This window comes from Drosophila sulfurigaster, chromosome 2R (genome assembly GCF_023558435.1).
Source record: "Drosophila sulfurigaster albostrigata strain 15112-1811.04 chromosome 2R, ASM2355843v2, whole genome shotgun sequence".
NCBI lineage: Eukaryota > Metazoa > Arthropoda > Insecta > Diptera > Drosophilidae > Drosophila > Drosophila sulfurigaster.
In genome coordinates this window covers 31,070,464-31,097,375 of record NC_084882.1, presented here as the reverse complement: position 1 = coordinate 31,097,375, position 26,912 = coordinate 31,070,464, and the positions used below count along the sequence as shown (strand labels likewise).

Genomic DNA, 26,912 nt, shown 5'->3' with positions numbered 1-26,912 from the left:
ATAAGAAAGAATCAGCTCAGCTAGGCTTCATTATGGGTATTACACCTATATTTATAAACATACTATACTACTTACTACTACTACTTCCCACCAGAACTAAATAATAGCCAAAAACAATCCAATCAATATACTTATTACGTATATATGTGTACTATATATGTATGTCACTTTCCCTCCAACTCTTGTTGCTAAAAGAAGAATCTATTTGTTGTGGAATTTTTATAAGGAATACTACTTGAATACTATGTATGATGTATGAGGCAGCTCGAATAATAATACCACTTAAAAGAGAATAAATAAGAGAATCCACTTTAAGAGACAACAAAAAAAATTTAATATAGAGAAAAAAACGAATCTTATGAATGCTTTTGGTGTAAGTTTACATTGTGGAATAATAATGTAACCCGCATACAAATTAATAACGTTGAATGATACTTAAAAGATTTATAGGAAATGTTTTTTGATAAAATGAAAATTGCTGAATCACTCGTTGCCTAAATACCGCTTGTCTTTTATACTCAATGTTTTCGAAACACACACAAACTACACCACAGCAAACACACACACACACACTAGATGACGATGAAGTGTTTAGGATGAAGACGATGTAAGTGCCCACAGGGATTGAACTGGTTGCAGATATGAGATTATGATTATGATTACGAGATAAGATATGATTATGTGGGCATTACGATTCTATCAAACAATAAGCAGCAAATATTGCAACAAAAAATTTGAATAAAATAAATGGTATTTAGTAGCAAACATTATTGAAGGAATAATACTTAATTACACTCACACACTTACACTAAAAGTTGAAGATAATGATCAAATATAATTACAAATTATATGCAGACAAATTGATAAATTGTTGAAACAAAACAGAATAAAAAACTAAGAATAAAAAAGAAAATTATGATAGTAAACTATGTGTACTTAAGTAGTTTATTTTCCATCTTTAATGTTCAATGTAGCACATACATACTATGATGTAATGTATATACATACATATCTATTTTTTTACTTTTTAAACCTTGGCTAAATCTAAAACTTACAACTAAAGCTAGCTAAAAACAAACAACTATATTGATATCGAACTCTACTACTTTATTAACCTCTAGTCCCCTTTTTGACAGAATTGTGAATTGTGTTTTAACAATTGATATAGATACCCTGTAATGTGTGTACTCACTCAATCGATGACAAAACCAAAAACTAAAAAAAAAACTCACTCACATGGTGCTATAAAACTCCTCGTGCTATAAAACTCTGGAGTACCGAGAAAAACAAAATCATGAGAAAAATCTTTTTACCTTTTTACTGTTTACCGTTTACTGTTTACGCATTTTTTGAATTCAAAAACTGAACTATTGTGAACTAGTGTTAATCACATGGTATTTACATACATACAGATAATACAATCCTACGTACATATATATATAGAGTATATATAGTATATACCATAATGTCAGTTATATACACAGATATACAATAAATGCATAAGTAGAATGAGAAATCCTAGCATTAAGATGAACCCAAACTGTTATATGGATCTATCGGAGAAATGGAAAGTTTGCTTAGACAACAAAACAAAAGAAAAGCTATATAGAAGAATGAATCTTCTAGAAATCATCAAATATTTATGTACTTATTGTATTTGACAGCAATTGCAAAAAGTGCTCAAAGGTAGCATTTAAGATTGATAAAAACATAAATTAGAAAATACAAAAAAAAAAATAAAAAAAAACTTTAAATTATAAAGAGTTATTTGAAGGGCCCTTAGATTGCCCGAAAATGTGTTGCGTTAATATACAAAGAATTTTTGTGAAAGATTACAAAACAAACAAAACAATGGTTGCCACATGGTTAAATTAGAGTTCTTTCTGTTCAATCTAAACAATTAAATTAATATACATACATACATATTTATGAAATTATAATTGAAATACATACACGGATAGTTGTATGTGGAATTTGAACATCCTTCTGTTCCTCTCCTAAAACTGATGTGATGAATACAAAAACTTTTAAATGTAATGTTGACCTGAGTTGATACTCAAAACACACACACACAACCACAACACTTCTAGAGGGTTCTACAATAAGATATAGTAGTTGGGTTTTTGATAGAATGGATAATGGTTTAACACAAACACACACGAATCTCTAATCACATACTAGATTTATTGTAAGTTCAAGCTCTGGTCCTTAAGCTACCATATACAAATGTTTTTTCCATTGAGAGTTTCAAACAGGGCAAAAAGCAACCTCTATTTTGTACTATATAAGACTTTCTCTATATATATACATATTGTAATGAAGCAAATAAGCAACAAATCAAGTTACATACTCTCGTACATATCTATGTACACTTTACTTATATACAAAATACATACACGTACTATGTAAGCAATTACTACAGGATAACAAAAGAGTTTACACATGCATTACTTACATATACATATGGAAAATGTGGTAAAACGGAATAACACACACATACACTCACACACACACACACCTTAATTATAGTTACGTTGAATACTGTGACCCAAAATCAATCAAATAAAAGCAAATTTCGCATCTACTGACAACTTTCGGAATTAAAACTGTTGTTCTCAATTTTCTTTCTGGTGTGTGGGTTTGTTGTGTCGGCCTCTAATGCTCTTCTTACATTTTTTAACACAGGACATTGAGCGATTTGGGGCTTCCGTCTACACTTCCGCTTCCGTTTCCGCTGCTTCGGCATTTCCACGTACGCCATTGAGGGCATTTAACTTAAGCTCCTCCGTAGGCTGTTTGAGCACATCGTCGTCGTTGCCGCGTCGTCGCTGCCAACAATCGAATGCGAACAAGGATTCGCCCTTGCCAAAGCTCTCGCCATCCTCCAGAGTAATGGGCAGCTGCCTGCAACATACACAAACACACACACACACACACTTGTCAGTATATCAGCTTTAGCCCTTTAATTCGTGACACACTCACCTATTGTTCGTTTCCGGTAGCAGCAATGTGCAGCCAGCAGCAGTCAACAGCACAACTGTCAGTATCAATGGCGGACCCGCCGCCATAATGCTGCCCAAGTGGATGAGATAGGGCGAGGTAAAGGACGCCGCTGCAGCTGCCAAGTGAGCGGTGGCCATGCCACGTGAGCGCACACAGGTGGGCAGCAACTCCGACGTGTACTGTGAGGTGAGCGTGTAGCACATCGAGATGCCGAGGCGTGTCGGCAATGCAAAGGCCAGCAGTAATGTGGCATTGTGCTGGGCACCTTCATTGGACAGGGCCACGCCCAGAGCACAGGACAAGAGGCTGGTGCATAGCAATGCCAGAAAGTTGGTGGCCTTGCGTCCCAGTCGACTCTGCAGCAGACCCTGCAGAATGCCAGATGGTGGCACAACCACCGCGAATAGCGAGAATACCACAAACGGCGACAGTCCCAAACCCTCCACGTTGCGGGAGATGGTGTTGAAGCCCAGAGCAGTCAGCATGCTGCAAGCCAAAACAATAAATAAATAATGAAAGCATGTAAGAAAGGTACGCGCCACTAATTTCATTTTAAATCCAATCTTTGGGCCTTATAATTTAAGTTCTATGCTGTAAAATTGCGCTATAAATTTAATTTGGCATTGGAAAATGCTTTAAAATATGTAACTGACCTGCGACACAACGACATTTTGTCAATAAATTATTGAAGCTCTTATAGCGTTTGAGATCAAGGTGTTCATACAGGCATCCAGACGGATAAGCAGACAGATAGACAAAAGAGCAATATATATAAATTGTATAAAGAAATTATAGTACATTCAAGTATTGCTCAATTCTAAGATACAGCTGCTCATTTTGAAAAGAACCAAGTACGAAGACTTAAAACCATAATTTGGAATCTATTCAGAATGTGCCCATTATAGAAGTTCTTTTGAATAACATTGTCAACTAAATTTTTTAATTCGTGGATAAAATGTAAGCGTGCTGAATCTACGAAATGAGCGATAAACTGCTCAAATTCCAAAGAAATATTTTCAAAGATATAACAGCTTCAGTTATTAGTAATTGTATACAGAAGGACAGAAGCACTTATCTTTATAGCCGAGTATCGATGTTGATCTTCAATGCAATATTTCTGAGACTTTCTTGCTACCAGTGACATACATTATTCGCTCCCCCAGTTATTACATTGCACATAATTAAGAATTACTCGAAATATACTTCCGTTGTTTACTCACAAAGTAAATATGACGACGAGCGATGTTTTGCGTAGATGCGGAGTGCGCAGCAGATCAAAGAGCCTGGCCTTCTGCTGATGATTCTCCAGCTTTTGCTTGGCGATGCAATTTTGACGAAAGGCCTCAAAGTCAGCGGCGGGCACTTGACGCCCGTTGAAGTGTGCAATGTGCTTCAATCGGGCAATGGCACCCTCCACATTGTTGCGCGTTATCAGCCACTGGGCGCTCTCCTGCACCACAAAATAGAAGAGTGCGACGACCAGTTGCAGCAATGCCGAAAATGTCAGATAAATGCGCCAGTTGCCGGCTAAAACCGATAGCCAAGGGGCCAGCAAACCGCCGAGACAAAAGCAAAATCCCAGTGTTCCACTGATAGCCAAATTCCGCAGCTTTGGTGCCAGATACTCGAGCACTGTTTGTGTGTGAAGATGATGATGCGTGATGCATGATGAGAGCAGAGATCGAGATAAGCGAGTTGAGCGACATTTGCTTACCCAGAATAAACATGAGATAGTAGTTGGCAGTTGCAGCCAAGCCAGAGATGCAGCGAAAGGCACTGAACTGGGCCAAATTGGTGGCGTAAGTAGTCAGAAAGTCACCCACAAAGCCGCACTGATTAGCCAGAATAACAGCGCGCACTCGGCCAACTTTATCGCCCAGCATGCCAAAAGAAAAGGTTCCCACCAGAGAGCCCAGAAAGAAAAGCGATTGCCCAATGCGCGCTTTGTAAGCATCTTCGCAGACCCAATTGAGCTGTAAAGGGAAATAATGATTTAATAATATTATTTACCTATATATGTAAAATTTATATTTATATTTAAAAAATTTAAATTATAATTTATTATATGTATAATATATCTATATCTTATACAGAAACTATTTTATTTCGACAATTTAAGCTTTTTCTTGAGGAAATAATATATATTGTTATTCATAGAGAAATTTGACTATAAAAACTATTCTTTTTAAACGAAACTTGAAATACTCATTTACCTACTAAGTATATGATATATTGTCATGCATAAAGAAATTTCATTAACGAAATTTCTATTATAAAAAAATACACAAGTTGCAGTAAAATTTTTGTTCAAGTTACTCAAGTTTCTCATCTCCACATTCATGCTGAAAAATCCGTAAATATATTTGTATACACAATATTTTAATTTAAAACTTTAAATACCTACATAATTCCTTAAGAATATATTATTGCACAAAAAAACTCAGTTCAAAAATATACTTTTAATCAAGATATTCGAATTTCTTACCTCCACATTCATGCTGCGAAATCCGTAATCATATTTGTAGATCCAACGATCGCAGCGCTCACTGCTCAACGTCAGATTGTAGCCTTCGTCCAGGAACTCGATCTTCTCGAGCCGTGTGCAGGAAGCTGCCTTGCCAAAGCGAGCATAGATGGCGGCAATTTCCTCGTGACTGCGATTGGCCAACTGCTCATGATAGCACCAATGTTTGGGCACAAATCCAATGATATTCTGGGAATAATAATGCACGGTGCTGGTGAACGCAATATAGCCGAGCAGCAGCAGCATTAGACACTGATAGCGTCCCGCATCGCCGCACTTGACCAGTATTTTATCAAAATCCATGACATGGACGAACTGCTTTAAAAAATGGATTGTGTGTGTGGATTGTATTGTGGTGCGCTCTCCCACTGCTCGGGTTGAGATTCAATTAAGACTGAAGTGCAAGAGCAGCAAGGGCATTTACAATCAGATTCGCATACGAATATCCGTCTACACACTAAAGCATTTGTTCGTTTACTCTCTCTCTCACTTACTCTCTGTCGCTATCTTTCGGTCTATTAATCGTCGCATTTCTCATTTCCCTAGTCAGACAATCATTTTCATTCTCATTCTCATGCTCATAGTTGTATGCTCAGTCTTGGTTGTTGCGTCCGATAAGATTGTTTTGGTGGAGAGCTTATCGCATTTGCGTGTAGTTCGCATTACGAAATAAATGTTTTATTATTTAAGTGAATTCGCTTATTCGCTTTAATCTATATACACACACAGTCCGTAAAACGCGTCGTGCGGTGTGCTCAGAACTAAACTAAACGTCTCGCACTTTAAACTAATTACATTAGCAATATCTTTTCGTACATTTCGTGTTCTTAAATATACACACAATGAAATAAAAAAATATAAATCGCGACTAAAGATCAACAATTGATTGCGTGTCTAGACTCTTTGGCAAGGAATCTTCCAAAAACTTGCTCTTCATATCAACATATACACATATTTTCTTATCAAATTTCGCATAGTTAGACTTCGCTAAAATGTAAATACGATTATGTACACTTTATTGTGGCCGACTCGGATTTATGGCCAGAGTTTCTTCTCTTCAAGTGCCGCTGCATGATGTGCAAGTTTTTTTTCGTTTTAAAAATAAATGTTTGAAAACTCTTGCTCTGTTTCTGTGCGAAAAAATACATTCGATTTTGCCCATTATATTTTTTGTTAACACATAATCCCCTACATAAATTGTTGATCAACATAAAGTACTTTGAGTTCCATATTTTATAAGAATTGCGAAATTATGAGACTTCATCTTAGGAAAATTTAGTTGTATACAACTAATACATAATCTATGACTTGGACAAGTTTTTATGACCCTATTTGAAAACCAGTTTCGCTTAAATCGGAATGGCAACAATTCTCATTAGGAGCTCCTAAAAGTTATACAAAACTGATTGAAAACTGTTTCTTAAACGCCTTCTACAGGGTATTTCATAGTCAAGCACGCAGCACAACGTTTCAAGCTGTTTGTTTGTTTATTAATACTTATTTCAATCTATTAACAAAGTTGGCGCACAAAATGTTTTTTAAATTAAAAATATAGCTAACAAAAAGTATAAAAATCGTATGTTAAAATATGCCAAAGATAGTATAGTATACATTCATAGTATAGAGAACCGATAAACAAAAATGTTTGCGGAATCCATTAAAAAATGTTTAAGCAAATTCGTGTGTTAATATATGTAAGCTCTGATGTGTTTTGCATATTCGCGTCATCTAAATTCCGTTCAACATTGAGAATTGGAATTGGAATAGTCAATCCTAATACTAGTATTCTATACATATCGTACATATATAAGTATATAACATATCTGCATCGTTGTTCCTTTATAACGTTGTAATAGGAAATATTCTCACGTTTCTTGTCGCTTGTCGTGTTTTGTGGTGCGTGACATTATTTGATATATCTAAGTGCATAACATACTCGTCTAGTCTAGTTTAAAGAACTTACGTACTTAAGATGAGTTTGCCGCAGCTTAATTGATTAATTGGCATGGTTTAAACGATTAAGACATCAGCTTCTGTCGTGTGTCCGCCTCTTGCTGGGCATCCACAGTAGTTTTTGTCTTTGTTGATCTGAGGAAATCAAACATTCGCTCCTCTTCGCCAAAGTGTTCGCCCTCTTTTACGGTGAGAGGCAACTTTCTGTTCGCTGTCTCGGGCAGCAGCAAACAGACATAGGCACACGCAAAGAAGATCAGACAGAGTATAATCGAAGGCGCCGCTCTATAGTAGGTGCCCAAATGCATAATGTAGGGCGACAGCAGCGAGAAGGCAGCTCCGGCCACATGAGCCAACGAGAGGCCACGTGAACGCACCGAAGTTGGCACCAACTCGGTGGAGAACAACAGCGTTGATCCAAAGCACACCGAGATGCCAAAACGCGCGATGATATTTAAAGTGACGAGCAACGTAACGCTGGGATGTTGGGACAGCGACAGAGCAATGCCGCTGGCGGCTGTGAACACGCCTGTGAGCAGCATGGAGCTAATCGAGGAGCCCTTACGCCCAAATCTGTCCTGTATCTTGGCCTGGAGAATGCCCGAGGGAGGCAGCGTTAAAGCAGTCAACGAGAACATGATGAAAGCTGAGATGCCGAGTCCTTCAACATTGCGGGACATGATGTTGTAGCAAACAGTCATGGACATGCTAAAGAATATTAACAAAATTAGATTGGGAAATTTTAATATTAATTTCAATACTACTTACAACACAATTATCATTTGAATGAAGATTCCGCGCAAATGCGGCGTCTTTAGTAGATCCGTGAACTTGTCGTCCTGCTGCTTGAGCTGCTTCGATTTCTCGCAATAGCTGCGAAACGCATCCCAATCGCTCTCACTGATTCTTTGCTTATTAACCTGCGCCACATGCTGCAAGCGTTGCACAGCGCCATCGAGGTCATTCCTGGTGATCAGCCACTGAGCACTCTCCTGCACCAGGAAATAGAACAAGATGGTCAGCAGCAGCGGCATCGAAGAGCAGAGCAAATATTTGCGCCAGTGGCCAACCCAAACAGCTATCCAGGAGGAACAAATCATGCCCAAACTATAGAAGATGCCCATGCTCATATTTAGGCCAGTATTCCGCAGCTTGGGAGAAACATACTCCAACACTATAATAAAACAGATTATACATAGTTGCAAATGCAAATAGCACTATAGTAAAACTAAAGCTCACCTAGAATAAACATCAGATAACTGTTGGCATCGACAGCGAGACCAGAGATGAAGCGTGTTATCGAGAACGTTGTCAGATTGTCGGCGAAAATGGTCGCAAAGTCACCGACGAAGCCACAGAAATTTGCCAAAATTAGTGACTTGATGCGTCCGATTTTATCGCCCAAAAAGCCAAAGATGAGCGTGCCACACATGGAGCCGACAAAGAATAGCGATTGTCCGACTGGCGCTTTATAGGCATCATCACAGACCCAATTAAGCTGTGTGTTATACACGCCAGAAGATAAGATAGTGTTAAACAAAGAGAGATAGAGAGAGAGTGAGAGAAGTGTTCTCTAATACTTGCCTCGGTGTTCATGCTCCTAAAACCGAAATCATAGTTATAAATCCAACGATCGCAACGATCCGGACTGATAGTCGCATTGCCAGTAATCAAATCGATTGTCGCCAGACGAGTGCATGAAGGTTTCTCAAACTGATTATAGATAGCCTTGATCTGTGCAAAACTAATATTCTCCAGCTGTTCGTGGTAGCACCAATGATCGGGCACAAAACCAATCACATTCTGTGAGAAGTTGTGCATCGCTGTGACAAACATCAATACGCTGTAAAGAGCCAAGAGCAGATATTGATAGCGATTGCTATTGCCGCATTTGGCCAGAATCTCATCGAAATCCATGGCACACACACTCAGTCAGTCAGTCGATCACAACAACAACAACAACGAAAAGTCCGCGCTTTCAGTTTATAGTTGTCGTTTTCGTTTTCGTTTGGATTTTGTGATGTGTGAAATACTCGATTGAGTCTCAATCGGAATCCAATTCCGAATCCGCTTGGCTGAGTGGCTAAATAGAAAATAAGCTGCGTCTCCGTCCGCTCGCAGTCGCTGCCACGCAAGTACTGCCAGCTGCTGAGCTGAGCGCATTCGCTGCTCGAGACCTCTTCCCTCGATAGTTAAGAGCGAGTTTGTTCGACAAACCAGCTGATATTGTATACAATATTGCGCTCCAACAATAGTTTATAATGGGCTCTCTGGGCTGATAACCGTTGAAAGCGACTCGCAGCAACTCGCGCCATTCGCTTATCAGCGCGACAGTCGAAGGCGCGATCTTATTAGCGTTTAATCGTATTGATTTCATTAATATTGTAAGTACTCGCATAATACAATACACGCTTGTAATTTGAACACTCGCCAAGCCAAACAACAATGTTGCGATTAAATTGTTCATTTCTTGATTAACTTTTCGCTAGGAAACAAGTCATATAGATTTATGCTTAGTGCCATAAAGATTTCCGTGAAATATTAAGTATACGCATATCTTGACACATTTGGCAATCTTCTGCTGAGATTTGTGTTCTTGTACCAATATTGTAAATTATTGTTTCATTGCCAGTTTTACTCAATAGGAAACAATCAAAATGGCATAAATAAAACGAGTATTTACAGCTATTTTTAAACTCTTTTTCTTGCCTGACTCACTAAGCAGCAATAAGGCAAAATGATTTGCAATAAATATACATACAAACATCTCACACTTTGGCAGGCAATACATTCAAGTTGTTTGTGTGAAAATACGACAATGAACTGAGTTCAATTGCTTCGATTTAATTGCTTGAGCGAACGCTTTATTTGAAATTCGCGCCCAAGCGAATTCGGCGAATTTCGACGGCGAATTCGAATTCGTTAACTGAAAAGCAAACATTAACTTTAAGCTTAAGATACATTTGAATTCAATAAATACTTTAAATATTTTAAGTATTCACTTGACAGTTTCAAGTGTACTTATTAAATATTTTATTTAAAATATTTCAAATATTAATGCTAATTAGTATATTAGTACATTAGGTAATATGCTGATAAGCTTTAATAATTGCTTACTGATTGCAACTAAAACAAATTAGTGATATAAAAGTCAAGTATTCTTCATATTTTTTCGCTGATATGTGATCATTTTAGAATATATATTTTTGAATTTGAATCATTTATTTAAATTAATGCTTACACAAACTAAATAAATTCAAGATTGATATTTTATTCCTAATAATTAGTTAAATGTAATGCTTTAAATGGAAGTTTACTCAAGTCAACTTCAATTCATTAGAGCAAATATTTTCTAAATTCAGAATAGATATTTTATTTAGAATAATTGATTTAAATTAATACATTAACAATGAATTACATAAATTCGTGCTCATGGACAACGCTCAAAGCTGGAATGATTTCTTCCACTGGGATTATTAACAAATTGTGATGCATTGGTGCTTAAATTATAACAAATATGAAATAAAGTATTTAATTTGTAATGGATTTTGCTGTTTAAGCGTTTTCCTTGTCTTTCAATTCCGCCTCGAGTTCCACTTCCGTCTCCTTGTCCTTGCCAAACTCCAGCAGGAAGTCAAACATGCGCTCGCCAATGCCAAACTTCTCGCCCTCGGCCACGGTCATGGGCAACTTCTTGTTGCGTGTCTCGGGCATTAGCAGACATATGTAAGCGCCGGCGAGGAAAAGCAGGCCAAGTATAATCGAGGGTGCGGGCTTAAAGTAAGTGCCCAAATGAATGATGAACGGCGATAAGAACGAGGCAGCAAAGCCCGCCACATGGGCGACGCCAACGCCACGCCCACGCACCGATGTGGGAATTAATTCGGTACAGAGCTGAGAGCTTGCGCCATCGGCAATCGAGACACCAAAGCGTGCCACAAGTGTTAAGCCCACCAGCAAGAAAACACTGCGATTCTGACCCTGTGCTATAACAAGCCCGGCGGCCACAGCAAAGATGCCCGTTATCATCATCCAGCTAACTGAAGTCAACTTGCGTCCGCTGACATCCTGCAGAAAGCCCTGCAGATAGCCTGAAGGAGGCAGCATGAGAGCATTGAGTGAGAACATAATAAACGGTGAGATGCCGAGTCCTTCGACATTGCGAGCTATGGTGTTATAAGCAGGCACAACAATGATGCTGTAAATGAAAGTATAAATTAATTAGGTTCATCTAAAGTTGGTTTAAGCTTTACTCACAAGATGAGCAGTATTTTGAAGGCCATGCAACGCATGCGTGGCGTCTTCAGCATGTCCGTTAACTTGGCCTGTTCCTCCTCCGCTGTCGCTTCCGACTTGCAATAGTTGTTCTGGCAGTAGCTGCGAAATGCTTTGAAGTCATCATCGCTCACAACACGCCTGTTAATCTTGGCCACGCGCTGCAATCGCCGAATGGCGCCATCGATATCGTCGCGTGTGACCAGCCATTGAGCGCTCTCCTGCACCAGAAAGTAGAAGAGTGTAACGAGCAGCAAAGGCAGCGAAGAGCAGGCCAGAAAGAAGCGCCAGTTGCCCACCAAAACAGCCAGCCAAGAGGCGCCAATCAGACCCAAAGAGTAGAACGAACCCAAGACTGTGTTCAAAGCAACATTGCGCAGCGAGGGTGAAACATATTCGAGTACTGCCACAGAAGAAAATTAATTGTTTAATCAGCGTGTGTACAAGTTGGCAATTGGCCAACAGACTTACGAAGAATGTACATCAGGTACGAGTTTGCATCGGCAGCGAGACCTGAAATAAAACGGGTTATCGAAAACGCAGTCAAGCTGCCCGTGAAGATGGTTGAAAAATCGCCCAGGAAGCCACAGCAATTGGCCAATATCAAAGCCTTGACGCGCCCAATATTATCGCCTAATAAGCCAAAAACAAGCGTGCCACACATGGAGCCAATAAAGAACAGAGATTGGCCAACTCGCGCTTTATAGGCATCATCACAAACCCAATTCAGCTAGAGATATACAATTCACTTAAGTTAAAGAATGAAAACTTAGTAAAAACTCACCTCAATGTTCATGCTACGAAAGCCGAAATCATATTTGTAAATCCAGCGATCGCAGCGATCTTTGCTGATAGTGGCATTTCCTCCATCGATATCGATTGTTGCCAGCCGCGTGCACGAAGGTTTGTCAAACTGATTGTAGATCGCCGCGATCTCGTCGAAGCTGCGATTCTCCAGCTGCTCGTGATAGCACCAATGATCGGGCACAAAACTGATCACGTTCTGTGAGAAATAATGCATCGATACGAAGACCATGAGAAAACCGTAAAGGCCCAACAGCAAAGTACTGATAGCGATGGCTATTGCCGCACTTGGCCAATATCTCATCGAAGTCCATTGGAGGATTTGGATTTGAGTTGGAGTTTGTCATTGGGGCGAAACGTTGCACGTTGCTGTGTGATAAGCGCACAACTGCGAGTGTGTCATTTGATGGAATTCAGTTAGATATTTGCATGCCAGCCAGCCGCTAATCTCCGTTAAGCGTTTTATTACACCGCCAGCATTTTGAACTGACGCCAAACTCGTTCCGAGCCCCAAGTTGTATTGTCGTGGAGTGTGTCTAACGAACTGGTTGCTTGTCAGCGCCAAGAGAAGTCACCGAAGAGTCGTCAAATCGAAAGAGAGTCTAACATTTTTATGCTATAGCCAAGCATGCGCGCTCTCTCTCTCTCTCCCTCGTAATATCTCTCAATCGGTCTCTCAGTCTGGTATTTTAATTATGCGAGTGTACGAGTTAGCTTCATAAGCATTCATATCTGAAATTTTGTAGAAATACTCGTAATTTATTGACACTGACCGCACGAGACTCTCCGGTTTGCCAATTGCTAATACTCTAATACTGCAAAGAGTACATTAGCTATGCCATGAATGAACTCAAAAGTATTTCGAACAATTTGTGGCACATTCGGTCAGCGCAAAAAATTCACTTTCTCTTCAATCAGTTGACGAACATTGTGTAGTTCAATTAATATAAATGATTGCCACTTTATTGATTGCCCTGATTTGCAGAAACAGTAGTAAAAAAAAAAACATTTAATTGTATATACTTTTTTTATTTTATTTGTATTTTCATTTTTTTTTTTTTAATTCTCAATATTTGATTTTTGTTTTCTTTAATAAGTATGTTGTCTTCAATTACAATTGCTATTTAAATGGATATATGTTTGCTTACATTTCACGCCTTTTGAATATATTTTTTTTTAGTTGTAACAGTCGAATTCAAAGTTCAACTTTTCTTCTTTTTTTTTTTTGTTGATTCGTTTTATAAATGTAGTAAACGCATTTTGATAACAGGATACGATAAGTTCTATGTGTGTAGACAATAATATGTATCGTATGTTTTTTTGCTTGTCTTAAATATCATTATTAATTCAAAATTAAATATATATATTTATGTACACATTACATGCAAATCTGTTAACTAAATTTCCATAACAACTAAAACATTATACGAGTGTTGCGTAGCTGCTAAAGTGTCTAATACGAAGAGTCATCAATTAAATTAGTTTGAGAGTACAAATACAATTATATCATATGTATGTAGTATAATAAGTAGGCGTAGTGCATAATGTTAAATTTAAACTTAAACCGAATGCAGACACAATCAAATTGATATATAAATTATATGGAGCATACATTGCGTATACTTAATTTAGTCATAAATAGGAGATAAGCAAATATTTGACATACATACAAACGCATCAAGGTTCCCCCTTCTTCTCTTCTTGCACATACAAAACTAACTAGTTGATATATAACATACATACATACAAATCTATATATATATATAGTCCATATGGGATAAATCATGTCTTTAAGCTTACATACAAAACGTTAAACAATGCTCTTCTTTTTTTGCTGTCTGTGCCTAATAAAAGTTCAAAATAGACTAGTTAAACGATGAAATCAGTTATCAAAAAATGTGTTTGCTATATCTATATAGCTGCTACTACCGATATATATGTTAATGCATGTGTCTGTGTGTGTTTGAGTGTATGAAAATTTAAGTGCATTCAACATTCAATGCTATCATAGAATTCCTCCTCAATCTCCGCCTCAGACTCGGGTTCGGACTCGGATTCCGGTTCCGACAGCTCCTCGATGTCGTCTACATCGTAAGAGATCAGCGACTGCAAACTGTTCTCTTCGGGCAGCGATTGCTTGTGCTGCACATGATGCACCTTGAATGGATTGTTGGCATCATTCGGAGGCGTGCCAAACCAAATGTCCGCATCGCCAGCTTCATCCTCAGCTGCAGCCGTTGTTGTTGTTGTTGGCATCAAGCCCGGCAACGCTTCGATGGAATCGCTGTAACCATAATCGAAGGTGACCAGCAGATTATCGCTGGCACAGTCCATAGAATCGGGCGTTGTGTATTGTGTGTAATACGAATCGTAGGCCGTCTCCTCGGACACGTTGCCCGCCTCATGGAGCAGCAGCTCATTGAAGCATCTTTGCTCTTCCAGAATTGTCATGTTGTTGTTGCTGTTGTAGTTGTTACTGTTGTTGTTGCTTGTTTGCCACAATTGCCAATTGTTGTTATTGAAACGGAAATTTGGCTTAGAAATCGAATTTGCCAAATTCTAATCGCAAATGGAGAGCAAAAGAAAATAGAAGAATATCAGAAAGGTTTAGTCTCTTTTTTTTTGTACTTGAAATTCAGTTGCAAACACAGCATGCGACAAAACGAAAAAACAAAAAGACAAAACAAACAAAGAGGATATATGTATAAGGCATATGGTATAGGATATGTATGGTTAGAGTTAGATAGATAAAACACAAACTTAAGATTTTTCAGCGGAAGAGTTAGGCACCTCAACCAGTTGGAAATTATAGTTAGCACAGCGCAAGATATTGTCCAATATAGAAAAATATATTTACAATAATAATCAAATTTGAAACAAACGACTCGAAATTCTGCAAATTATTTTCTGGTTCTTCAATAGAGAGTTTTGGTGCTGAAATGCCTGCATTGGGGAAACGAAGAGAGAACAGCGAGCGAGCGACAGAGAAAGAGAGAGTGTTGTGTATGTTTGGTGTGTGTGTTTGTTTATTGGTTTGTTGTGTGTAGAAAGTGGATAAACTACTGCGAAAAAATTATAAAAAAATACTACTACAAAATGAAAGCCAATTGCTTCGCCAGTTGCCCCGTTCGGTTTTTGTATTTTGGTTCAGTGTGTTGATAAGCAAACAAACAATTAAAGCAGTGTTGTTGTGTGCGTTTGAAGTTTCTTTGGGGGGTTGGGGGTGGATCAGAGGGGGGAAAAAAAGTTGAATTTGGTGGTGGCTTAACCTACGAAATGAAACAAAATGTTGTACAACAAAAGAGAGACTTACGCGTATAACATTATTTGGTCGGCAAAGTGTCTTAGTTCTTTGTCTTTGCTTTGGCTAAAACAAAACACGACAAACGATCTACAGAACAGAACAAGCTCAAGTTGTGGGTTGAGTTTTAGGCTGAGCTGAGCTGAGGCTGAGGATGAAGCAACGCGCGCGGTGGTAGCGGCGCCTCCTGACCTTGGGGGGTCGTCTTTAGCACCTGGCTGTGGGCATTTTTCTTTTCTTTTCGCCTGTCGCCTGTCCGTTACCAAAATGAAAAACCTCCCGAAAGTCGCACTTTTGATTTTTTTGTTTTGTGTGTGTCGCTTTTATGTTAGCACATTTTTGTTTTGTCATATTTGCAGCATGCAGCTTAAATTTTCACCACCAACGTGTGTCAATCACGCAATCAATCAATCAATCATTACACCACCACATAGTCCATAGTATTTTACACTTTTCTTTTTTTTTGCTGTTTATCCAAAACGCATCCAGTTAAGTAGTTCTTAGGGAGACTTTATGTTTCACACAGTTTTTTGTTTTTATGTTTTTTAGTTACAGTTTTCAATAGGCTGTTGTTGGATTGGATTGGATTGTTGGTGGATGGTGGTGTTGGTTGTTGTCGGTTGTTGTCGGTTGTTGTTGTAGTTGGGTGGGTATAATATTTATTATTATTTTGTATGTTGAGGATTTTGTTTTTTTGGTTTTTGGTACGGAATATACAAAATAGGAATCAGTGTGAGTTTATGACAAACAACAGACAGTTATAAACAATTTTGTTTGTTGGGATTTTTTTTGTTTTTTTTTTGTGGAGTAGACATACATGGGGACGAGAAAACGCGCAGAAAGAAAAAGTAAAAGTAAAAAAGAAATTACAGCATTAGATACGAATATTTTTTGTTGTGTTTACAGCAGCGTTTCTTAGCCAACTTATGTGTGTGGCCATGGCAAGTATGTGTGTGTGTGTGTGAGTGTGTAAGAGTGTAAGTTCTTTGTTGTTAGTTTTGAGCGCTTTCCAAGCTGACAAATGAAACATGAAACGATGGCGATGATGATGATGATCGTAATTTGCTGAGCAAGCAATTGTTGAAGCTGCATTTTTTTTTTTTCTACCTGCATCTCACAAATGAAATTCCAAATCGATTTTGCTTTTGATTCTCATTTTGTTTCGATTCTGTTTTATATTTCTATACATATATATACGAGTATAGGTAAGTGTATGTAGTGTATATGTTTGAGTGTGTGTGTGTGTTTATATGTATAATTAATGATTATTAGCATTTTAAATTAGGCCAAAAAATATTGGTTGTGGTTGTTGGTAAGTGGTATACATCAACTTATATAGTTAACAATTAATAATCATAATAATAATAATAAAGTTTTAATTACACGCAATATGAATGAGACAATCAATATTGGATGGATAGGAAAATAATGTGTAATTACCGCTAAACTAATCATAATCATAATCATAATAATAATAATAGTAATAACGATAATATGTAATGGTAAACAATTTACATGATTTTTGCTTTGTTTTGCATAATGTACGATACGAGTACGAGTATACGAGTTATATATATGGATGTATATGGTAAATGATTTATGTATATGCTGGACTTATGCGCGATATATACTAAATATATGGGCATTGCTTTACGAGTATGTACAAATAACTAAGCACATATAGTTATAGATATATATTTGAGTGTTTATGTGTGTATATATGTATGTGAGTGTATAAGAAAGCGAAAACATTATTGTTGCACGTGCAATTGTTTTTACTTCATTTGTTTTTCTTTTCTTCTTCTGCATTTTTTCGTTTAATTATAGCGGCAGCTGTGCGACTAATTTGCATAGCTGCTCCAAGGCAAAGCCGTCGATTGGCAGTGCGGTGGCACCTTTCACTGGTCAATGACCAAAAAACAAAACAAAAAAAAAAAAAACGGAAAACAAAAAAAAAAACTAAAACTGATAAAGCGCAACACGCTGCGTATGCTTGATAAGCCCTTCCAGTTTGCATGCGTGATGGAGGCGGGAGCGGGGGGCAAGCAAGGGGGCGACGGAGTGGATTATGAATTGGGGAGGGTCAGGCACGATGCGGAAATGCGATTCAAGTCGATCGATCGTACTGCGGACTATAAATTTTTCTGCTTCTTCGGCTGCATAGGCACGAGACGACATTAGAGACACAATCGATGTGGTTTGGTTAAATATACAGAGTTTTCTATATATACATAGAGATATATATAATTATGTTTGTTTTGTATGCAACGAAGGTTAGTTTTGTATGTATGTATGCTCGAGGTTGTTAATTCAATTTGTTTATAAATAAATACTATATGCATGTAATTATGGGAGATTTCCATGAGACAAATCCCAGTAAAGCTAATTTCAATTTGAAAACAATGAAAAATTGCAAATCGACTTGGGATTTAGCTCATGAAAAAAACTGTTTTTTACGTATGCGTAACGTAGATGATTTATATTAAAATTTCTATAAATTAGATATGCTGCCAGTTGATCTCTATCTTTGCTTTGTTTCGCTTATGATTTTCGTGATATTTCTGCTTTTTGCTAGTTAATTATTGTTGCTGTTGTCGTTGTAGATGTTTTGTTGTTGATGTTGTTTTGAAGTTGTTTTGGAGTTGTTGTTGTTGTGGTAATCGAAGGCGTATTAAAACAGTAATCAGTTATCAGTAGGTATATATGTATAGATATATATAGATGTATGTATATGTATCATTATTATCAATATCAGTATCAGTATCGTAGCTAAGATTATTATTCATTTGAACCAACCCAAAAATGTTGACTTTAAAGTGCGTACCTTGCCACTATCACTGTCGCCATAACTGGACGTGGGCGTGGCTAATGCAGCCGCCGCTGCTGCAGCATCGCTGCTGTTGCTCTGCAGTTGATGCTCACGCGCCAAACGCGCACCCGCCACCGAGGCGCTGCTAAAGCGTCGTGCCACACCGACACTGCCACTGCCAACGTTGCCAGCGCCACGACGCTGATGATACGTCGACGCAGACGATACACTCAGCTGCAAGTCCTTGCGCAACGTTGTGCTCAACTGGGCGGCAATGGAACTGGAGCTGCCGCCACTCGACGGACTGCTCTTGTGCGAGGCGCTGCTGTTGAGTTGCTGCTGCTGTTGTTGTTGTTGCTGCTGCTGTTGCTGTTCGGGTGATTGTTGTGCACGTGATAGCGAATCCAAGTGCCGCACTCTAGAGCTAAGCGTCTCGCGCTTTAGCTTCGGCAACGGCGAGTTCTGGAGCACACGCGGGGACGGAGTTGTTGTTGTGTTGCCGCTGCTGCTGTTGTTGTTGCGAACGCCAGCACCAGCCGAGCTAGATGAATACGGCGTCGTGGCCAGCGGTATGGAGGATGAAGTCGAACTGCGACTTGTGTTCGTGCTCAGCGAATGATTGGAGGCCGAATCACCACGCTTTAAGCTCTGACTCAGATTGCCAGTGCTGCGACTCAGCGAGGATTTGCTGCTGCTACCGTACGACACGCTGCTGGAGTTGTGCACCGACGGTGGCGATCGTCCTGCCGTCGAGGAGGAGGAGACACGTCCCGTGGGCGGTTTGCCGGCAAAGTAAGCGGCCGCCTTGCTGCCGGGCAATGGGATTTTGCTCGGTTTGCTGGCGCTGCTGAATTTGCGAAACGCATAATTGCGCATTGGCGTCTGCTCCGTTTGATAGGGACTGATGCCGCCGACGCTGGAGCTCATCACTCGAGCGGCAATGCTGCTGCTGCTGCTGGGAATCGGCGCTGTGGGCGTGCTGCTGCCCAGCGGACTGGCACTGTGAATGGCATTCACAATTGTTTTGCTCTGCGTGTCGTTGGGCGTGCGTTCCGCTTCGTGCTCGTGCGCGGATTCCGTGCTGCTGCTGTGCTGCTGCAACTCCTCCATGGCCAGCGGCACCATGGCCTTCATGCTGGGCGTGCTAATCTGATCAGAGCGCGGCAATGTCGCTGACGTCGTCGACACAACTACAGCTGACGAGGAATCCACCGAGTCGGGCACTCCGCGTCTGCTCAGCATCAGCGTAGTGGACGCTGATGAACGATTCGTTTCGTAGTCATGCTGCGATGAATGCAGATACGAATTGGCCGTGCTGCTCGTGTGTAGCCGCGATTCCAGCACACGCAACTGTGCCTTGGTGCCCTCCAACTCGATGTTCTTTTCCTCCAACTGAAAGCGTAACTCTTCGGAATCCTCTTGACTCTTGTCCAGTCGTTTGGCCAGCTGTGTTTTGGACTTGCTCGACGAGTCGAGCTTCTGGGCGAGCACCTGATTCTGCACAGTCAACGTGAGCAGATGACGCTGCAGTTCCAGCACATTCGTCTCCAGCAGTATGGCCGAGAAGCGCTTGGAGTCGGTGATGCGGCATTTGGTGTTGCGTGCACCTGGCGTGCTTACCACGCCATCCAAGCGACCCAACTGATGTTGCTGCTGCTGCTGTTGTCTTCTCGTTGCTGTATCACTGCCTGAGCTTTGATGGAATGCCTCCTGCGGCTGGTCGAGCACAACAGGCTGGAATGTGTTCGTATTGTTGCTGCTGCTGTTGAGGCTGGGGCGACTGCTGTTCGAAAGCACCGTCGTCGCCGAGGATGAAAAGTTGCGTTGACTGGAGAAATCCGATTGGCTGGCGCTGCAAACATAAATACATTTAAAATGTTCTGAAGTTAAAAATCATTTTCGAACCCTTACCTGGATGAGCTTTTGCTTTGCAATTGCTGTGGCTGCTGCAGTTGTTGTTGCTGCTGTTGTTGCAGCTGCAGCTGCTGTACACGCGAGCTCAGCTCTAGCTTTTGAGCCATGGCCAACTTTAGCTGCTCCTCGAGATCTTTTTTCACGCTGATCAACTCCTCCACCTGATCGTTCATCTTGGCCGCCTTAATGCGACCCGTCAACGTCTCCGCCTCCATTTCAGCCAGCTTATCGAGCAGTCTGTCACGCTCCTTACGCAGCTGTTTGATATCCTCACGATTCAGTCGATCCACCTGCTCGCGGAACTGTTGTGGCGTCATGCCACTTGCGCCACTCTTGTGCCCCTTGGCCGTGGCATCGCCCTGCTGCTGTCGCTCGTAGCTCTGCAGATGTTCGACCTCTTCGCGTAAGCGATTCGACTTGCGATGTATGACATCCAGCAGGTTGAGAAGCTCATCGTCCGACTCGGCGCAACTCAGACGATTCGATGCTATGGCGACCTACGAAATGAAATTGAATTTGTACTAATTCTTAATTAATATTTAGAGTAGTACTCACAGTCATTGCACCGTTGGTGGAGGAGGCACTGTGACCCTCCTTGGAGGAACTGGTCTCCGTTGAGAAGCCGGAGTCCTGCACAACGCTGCCGTTGTTGTTCTCTCCGCTCTTTGGCTCTTTCTTGCCGCTGTGCGAATTGCTGCGACTGCGCGTCAGCGATGAGGACGACGACGGCTCGCCGCCACCTCCAGCTCCAGCAACTGCAGTTGCGACGCCGCCCGTCGACGACGTCGTGGACGGTTCCTTGTGCGACAATTTGCGCTTCATGCGTATACCTGGCTCCCATTCGCGTCTGCAACGAAATTCCATTAATTAAAGACTTCAATAAAATTAATTACATGTCTGATCCACTCACCTGGCTGCTAACGAGGAGCTGCCAACGACTACGCCACCCACCGAGTGACTGCCGCCTAGAGCGCCCACCGAATTGGGCGTGGATGGTGTCGTCGACATGGAGGCCATTTTATGCTTGAGATCGGGAAACGTTTCGATGACCAGATCTCGGAATTCCAGCAGTGCGCCCACCTCATGCTGCAGCTCCTGCAGCGATTTCGTTTGCTCACTGTGTATGGGATGATGTGGATGACTGCCATAGCTGTTGCTATACGGTGCATGGTGGCTCAAATGATGATGATGATGGTGCAAATGATGTGGATATGCGGCGCCCACCACCACAGTGGCTGTCGGTGAGCTAACCATCGCACCGCCACTAGCACCAGCACCAACAACAGCACCACCGCCACCGCCAGCCATCAGATGTGGATGATGTGTGACAACGCCAGCGCTCATTGGCAGGCATTCCATGGCCCCGCTGGCCAATTCGGTGACGCGTGAGAGGCCACTGCTGTGGTTGTTAATGTGGTTGTTGATGTTGCTATTGCTGTTGCTGTTATTGTTGTTACTGCTGTTGCTACTTCTGTGTTGGCTAATACAGCTGCCGTCGATCTTGCAGTTGCCATGCGTTGCGGGTAGCTCGAAACCTTCATTCTGTAAATAAACAATTGCAGAACATGTATCAAATAAACAGTTTTGTATACTCAATTGATATTGCTGCATTTTGACAGCATCAAACAAGTCAAGTTGAACTTGAAAGCAATAGTCACGTTGATCTTAAGTTAATAATTATAATTGAGCCATAAACTAATTAGGAAATAGTTTTGACTGCTGAATTTAATAAAGCATTTCTAGCAGGTAAAGTTGTATTTATATCTTCATTCAAGTATTCTTTAAATTTAAACTTTTGTGCAGAGATTTGTAAATGAACAAAATTTGTATAAGAATATGGAAAGACTGTAAATCAAACAAATAAAATAAAAATCCCTTTATAAATAGGTTCTATCTGAAATATTTGGCTGAAAATATTTACAAGAAGTGATTCTAAATAACTTCTTATTAATGTGAACTGCAGTTAAACAACATGTTTAGAAGAATTGTATATTCATTTAATTTAATAATATGTAACATATACTTTGAACTCAATTGTGAACCAATTGCGAATACAAACAAACAATATTCGTTCATTTTATTGACATTCTTGCTTTGTAAACAGACCTTTAATGGAGCAAAACTTTTAAAAGAATTGATCTCAAATTGAACTTAATTAAATTGTTTATGAGTTTAGCTAAATGTCTATAAAAGTTCTCCTTGAACTAAAATGAAAGTCCAAACTCAATCTTAGACCAACTACAAACTCTTTGAGTTGAAAAAGTGTCTATAATAGTAATCAACCAATTCGTCAACTTTCGAATATAATAAATAATATTTTAAAAGAATTTGTCAAGCAATATTTAAACTAAATTGCCTATGGCACAAGCTAATAGCTTAAGCTTAGGCTTAACTCAATTGCCAACACTTTCGGCTGGCCAATTGCTAGTGTATCTTAAAGTCCAATCGAAGGGCTGCGAAGCCTGCAGCGCAATCGCAAAAGGCAAAAATAAGAAATAACAAAAAGCGGGCTTAGGCTAATGACTGACAAATGAAAAGAAAAATAATGTTGTTGCATTGGAAAACATTCAATTCATCATTGTGTGGCAATCTACGCTGGGGAGTTCAGGAGCAGCATAAAGCGATTAGTGAATGACATACAAATTATGATTGATGAATTGCAGAGAGAGACACAGTAAGAGAGTGAGAGGGGGGGGAAGAGAGCAAGAGCAAGCAAATAAGCGAACGCTGGTGACCCGTGGAGAAAATTGTAGCAAAAGTGCAGCAACAATCATCGATGCATGCTGCTAGCAATTTGTGACAATCACGTTGTTTGTTTCGCCTCATGACTATCGAACTCGAACTCAGACTGAGACTCAGACTCATACTCGAACTCTAGCTTCAACTTGCAGTATTCATACTCTTGTATTCGTACGTGTGTGAGTGCAAACTAGAACGAAGTAAAAGTCATTTAGTATTGCAGCTGCTGCTGCTGTTTTGCTGGCGAATGGTTTAAGCAAATGTCACAAACGCTTTCACTAGGCGAGAAACATTCTCGCCAATACTTTCACAGAGAAGTCGTAGTATAAAACGCTATCTTCCTGCTAGTATATATTGATCAAACAAACAAGTGCGCTATAAATATGCATCGCTGTGTCATAAACATAAAGATAAAAAAGAGCACAAGGCAATTGCAATCGAAGAAGTTGTTGCATGCCGCTTGATTGACTGCAGATTGATGCTTGATTGCATTGGCAAAATACAAAATGAAAAAAAAAACAAAACAAAACGCAGTTGGGTCAGTTTAATGGCAAAACAAAAAGCTAAAAACACATTGCAAATGAAGCATGACAAATGGCCCACATTCGACATTGCTGCTGGGCCATTATTTAACAGCTAATTACAAGAGTGAATAGACAGAGCGACGGGCCAGGAAGCAAAACTCATAATTTTATATCGCATTGCATAAGCATAATGCACTTTGTTATTTCTTTTTTTTGTGTACAATTTTTTATTATTATTTTTTAGCCCTGTCAGATGTGGCCGCTTTGCCTGTGGAGCGTGGCGAATGCGAAGTCATGGGAAGCACAACCCAAGCAAGCCAACGACAAGCTAGTTGGCTCTGACTTCAATAGCCATATTGAAGATCGTGTAATTATATAGTAAAATCCATTGTCAACCACGAAATTGAGACCGAACAATTGAAATGTCGCCGCTGTCAGTCAAGTCAAGTGAAGTCAAGTCAAAAGCGCTCAATGTCGCCCCCCTTGATGACTGAGACAAGCCAAGTTTTTATTTTTTATTTTTATTTTGAGAGTTTTCTATGATTTCTATTTTCAGTTGTGCGTTCAATTAGCCAAGTGAAGTTTGGCCTTTGGCCCATAGTCAGTCAGTTCCTAATTATCTAACATACTCATATATAAATAATAAAACTTTATAAAGCAAAAAAAGATATAGCGCTTTTCGCTACAGACACACACACACAAGTGTTTTCTTGTCACTCGCTGCGAGGCGTTTCGTATCTCTTCGTTTCAAGCTGCGCCTCTTCGCCAAATGCTATAAATGAAGACTCTCCATAAGAGGCGTCATCAGCATCGTCATCGTCATCATGATGATTGTCGTGGGCGCAAACTGTCGTCTGTTTGCTGCCACGCATTGCTGAGCTTGAGTCTTGCAGCTCAATTGGGTTCATAATGATGATCATCATCATCATTATACGCAACATCATTATGATTGTGAGCCATGACAGACGCAAAAAAAAAAAAAGAAGAGATGTACTCCACAGCACTTGGCGCTGTGAAGCCGCTCAATTAAGCCTGCCCACCACTTCGAGGCAGCTGCCACACACTACAGCAAGCAGCTGGGTTGGGATCTTGCCACATGAGTCAGTTGAGTCAGTTGTTGTGCTGTTAGATTGGAAATCATCGCAGCCAACGCATGGAAAATTCTATTCGCCAACAATATAACAGTCGCGTTACTTCTCTATTTTTTATGTTGACAAGACATGCGAGCCGTTTAAGTGATTATTTATAGAAATACTCGTTAATACCGCGTACCTGCTTTTGATATTGTGCCTTGCACTGTACCAGACACAAAAGCCATTAATAATATACAACTAACAATAAACAAATACACACACACACAAATAAGCAACTGTAAGGCGTATGGCACAATAGCAGCGACAACTGCACATAATTAAAACAAATGATTAAAAAACTGTTTCGATGAAAAACAGAAAAGAAGAAACTTGCTGTCGATTTGAAGAACTTTTGTCAGTCATCGAAAAGCATAGAAAATATAAATAGAAATAATAAAGAACACTAGAAACAAGCAACTTTTGTTAGACAAAGCTAGCTGAAACTTTCAATTAGAAAGAAAAAGTAGGCTTTTAGTTGAGAGAGAAAGAGATTAAAAGAATCAAGCAAATGAGAATTTTTGTCACTTTTCTTATTTAAGGATCAAGGTAGCTTTTAAGACAGCCAAACAAACTTCTGCTTTAAGTGAAGCAAGTAAGAAAGCGCGCTCGACTATGAGATACTCGCTATCCATTTCGAAAAAAAGCATATATACCAATTAAAATACCGCAAAGTACTAAAATACACCAAATGCTATAGTTGGTATATTTATATATTTTTCATTCAAAATATAGCAGACTATTATTCTAAAATATACCGAATTAATATACCACGAAAGCTATAAAATATACCAAAGGTTATAATTGATTTATTGATATAGTACTTCTTTCAAAATATACCATAGAGTATAAAATCCAAAATAAAAAGTTAGCTTTTGGGCAAGTTAGACAAACTTTTGCCTAAAATCGAAATCTTAAAACAAGAATCTTTCCCAACTTTGCGTCTAACCTGCATAAGTGTCATTGCAATTGACATTTTATGCAACTTATTTGAAGATTAAATAAGCAATTTGTGCACAAGCTGCCGGTGCTGTCTGATTTCTTTGGTAAGGCCTCGAAAATCGATAGGCACAAGCGCAACGAATGCCAGAGCTCAACATTTGCCGAGCACATTTAACTGTGACAATTGATTTGTTGTTTTGACTTTGTACCAAACCCCGCCTACCGCCTTCGGCCGCCCGCGTCGCGGCATTTCTTTTGCCTACCCTTCAACAGTTGGCTTGGCATGTAATGTTTGATCGATTTTAGGGGCTACACACTGCGGTTTCTCTTTCTTAAGCGCACCACATAGCGTATACGTAACGTGTCTGTTTATATGCCACGCTCCAACTAGCAAAAAACAACGAAAAACAAAATATTTTCACTGCGCTTCTACTGCTGAAAATTTCTATTTTGCTTTTACCCCCATTGTTTACAGTGATTACAATTCGTGTGGTCTCAAGAAATTTCTACTTTTGTGTTTTGCCTGTTGTTGTTTGTTCGATGGTATTCGAATGGGCTTTGCATATGCATATGCAAAGCTTGAAGTTGAAGTGCAAGACAGTGCACTTTTCAATTAGTGAAACGTTTGCATAACACACAAACACACACACACACACACACACACACACACACTCGCATTTAAAGCCGAACTTAGTGTCTTGTAATGCATTTTGGAGCGTTTATTAATTGCATTAGCTGCTGCTACATGACTTATAGCATTTTGAAGAGTCATTGCACATTCGACTACGCCAATCTATGTAATTTTCATTTTCATTTTCAATTCAAATTCAATTTGAATGCAGTTTCTATGTTGGCGTTGTTGTTGTTGCTTTTGTTGCTGTTTTGTTGGGTTTGGCCAAGCTCTGACGCAACTTTTTTTTTTGTTTTTTCTCGAGAGCTTAGAGCTGAGGCCACACTTCAATTCATGTTGCTGGGGCGGGTCCAGAGCTGAGGC

General features: G+C 39.8%; 4 protein-coding genes across 6 annotated transcripts in view; all 4 read right to left on the bottom strand.

The window, feature by feature from the left end:
* Nucleotides 1-453: 453 nt before the first annotated feature.
* Nucleotides 454-6,138, bottom strand: LOC133837040 (organic cation/carnitine transporter 2). The gene is made up of 5 exons (XM_062267690.1): nucleotides 5,489-6,138; nucleotides 4,718-4,976; nucleotides 4,224-4,635; nucleotides 2,983-3,489; nucleotides 454-2,904 (listed from the first exon to the last, which is right to left on the bottom strand). The coding sequence occupies exons 1-5, from the start codon at nucleotides 5,828-5,830 to the stop codon at nucleotides 2,712-2,714; spliced, it is 1,713 nt and encodes a 570-aa protein (XP_062123674.1). The 5' UTR covers nucleotides 5,831-6,138; the 3' UTR covers nucleotides 454-2,711.
* Nucleotides 6,139-6,990: 852 nt separating this feature from the next.
* LOC133837041 (solute carrier family 22 member 6-like) lies at nucleotides 6,991-9,631 on the bottom strand. Its single transcript, XM_062267691.1, has 4 exons — nucleotides 9,065-9,631; nucleotides 8,720-8,978; nucleotides 8,249-8,654; nucleotides 6,991-8,188 (listed from the first exon to the last, which is right to left on the bottom strand). Exons 1-4 carry the CDS (start codon nucleotides 9,395-9,397, stop codon nucleotides 7,546-7,548), a joined length of 1,641 nt encoding a protein of 546 aa, XP_062123675.1. The 5' UTR covers nucleotides 9,398-9,631; the 3' UTR covers nucleotides 6,991-7,545.
* Nucleotides 9,632-10,731: 1,100 nt separating this feature from the next.
* On the bottom strand, nucleotides 10,732-13,321 carry LOC133835963 (organic cation transporter protein). The gene is given in 5 exon segments (XM_062266161.1): nucleotides 10,732-11,678; nucleotides 11,738-12,158; nucleotides 12,227-12,485; nucleotides 12,540-12,818; nucleotides 12,820-13,321. Coding segments are annotated over 5 exon segments (1,689 nt in total). The 5' UTR covers nucleotides 12,907-13,321; the 3' UTR covers nucleotides 10,732-11,035.
* Nucleotides 13,322-13,696: 375 nt separating this feature from the next.
* The window catches only part of LOC133835962 (uncharacterized), a 55,294-nt gene continuing 42,078 nt past the window's right edge, over nucleotides 13,697-26,912 (bottom strand). For 2 of the 3 annotated variants that reach the window (XM_062266157.1, XM_062266158.1), the window contains exons 2-6: nucleotides 21,494-22,125; nucleotides 21,139-21,430; nucleotides 20,581-21,080; nucleotides 18,685-20,521; nucleotides 13,697-15,118 (exon numbers count right to left, since the gene is read on the bottom strand). In XM_062266157.1, the coding sequence (XP_062122141.1) occupies nucleotides 14,549-15,118; nucleotides 18,685-20,521; nucleotides 20,581-21,080; nucleotides 21,139-21,430; nucleotides 21,494-22,125 (3,831 nt within the window). In that variant the 3' untranslated portion in view covers nucleotides 13,697-14,548. Of the gene's footprint in view, nucleotides 15,119-16,108; nucleotides 16,427-18,684; nucleotides 20,522-20,580; nucleotides 21,081-21,138; nucleotides 21,431-21,493; nucleotides 22,126-26,912 lie in introns of those variants that run through there. The other variant, XM_062266160.1, reaches the window with a different exon arrangement.

Coding starts and splice junctions, on each gene's coding strand:
- LOC133837041 (XM_062267691.1), bottom strand. CDS start 9,397: ATGGATTTCGATGAGATTCTGGCCAAATGCGGCAATAGCAATCGCTAT. Junction 8,655..8,719: donor TTATCTGATGTTTATTCTAG/GTGAGCTTTAGT, acceptor GTTTTATTATAG/TGTTGGAGTATGTTTCTCCC. Junction 8,189..8,248: donor ATTCAAATGATAATTGTGTT/GTAAGTAGTATT, acceptor AATATTCTTTAG/CATGTCCATGACTGTTTGCT.
- LOC133837040 (XM_062267690.1), bottom strand. CDS start 5,830: ATGGATTTTGATAAAATACTGGTCAAGTGCGGCGATGCGGGACGCTAT. Junction 4,636..4,717: donor CTATCTCATGTTTATTCTGG/GTAAGCAAATGT, acceptor ACACACAAACAG/TGCTCGAGTATCTGGCACCA. Junction 2,905..2,982: donor CTACCGGAAACGAACAATAG/GTGAGTGTGTCA, acceptor TGTATGTTGCAG/GCAGCTGCCCATTACTCTGG.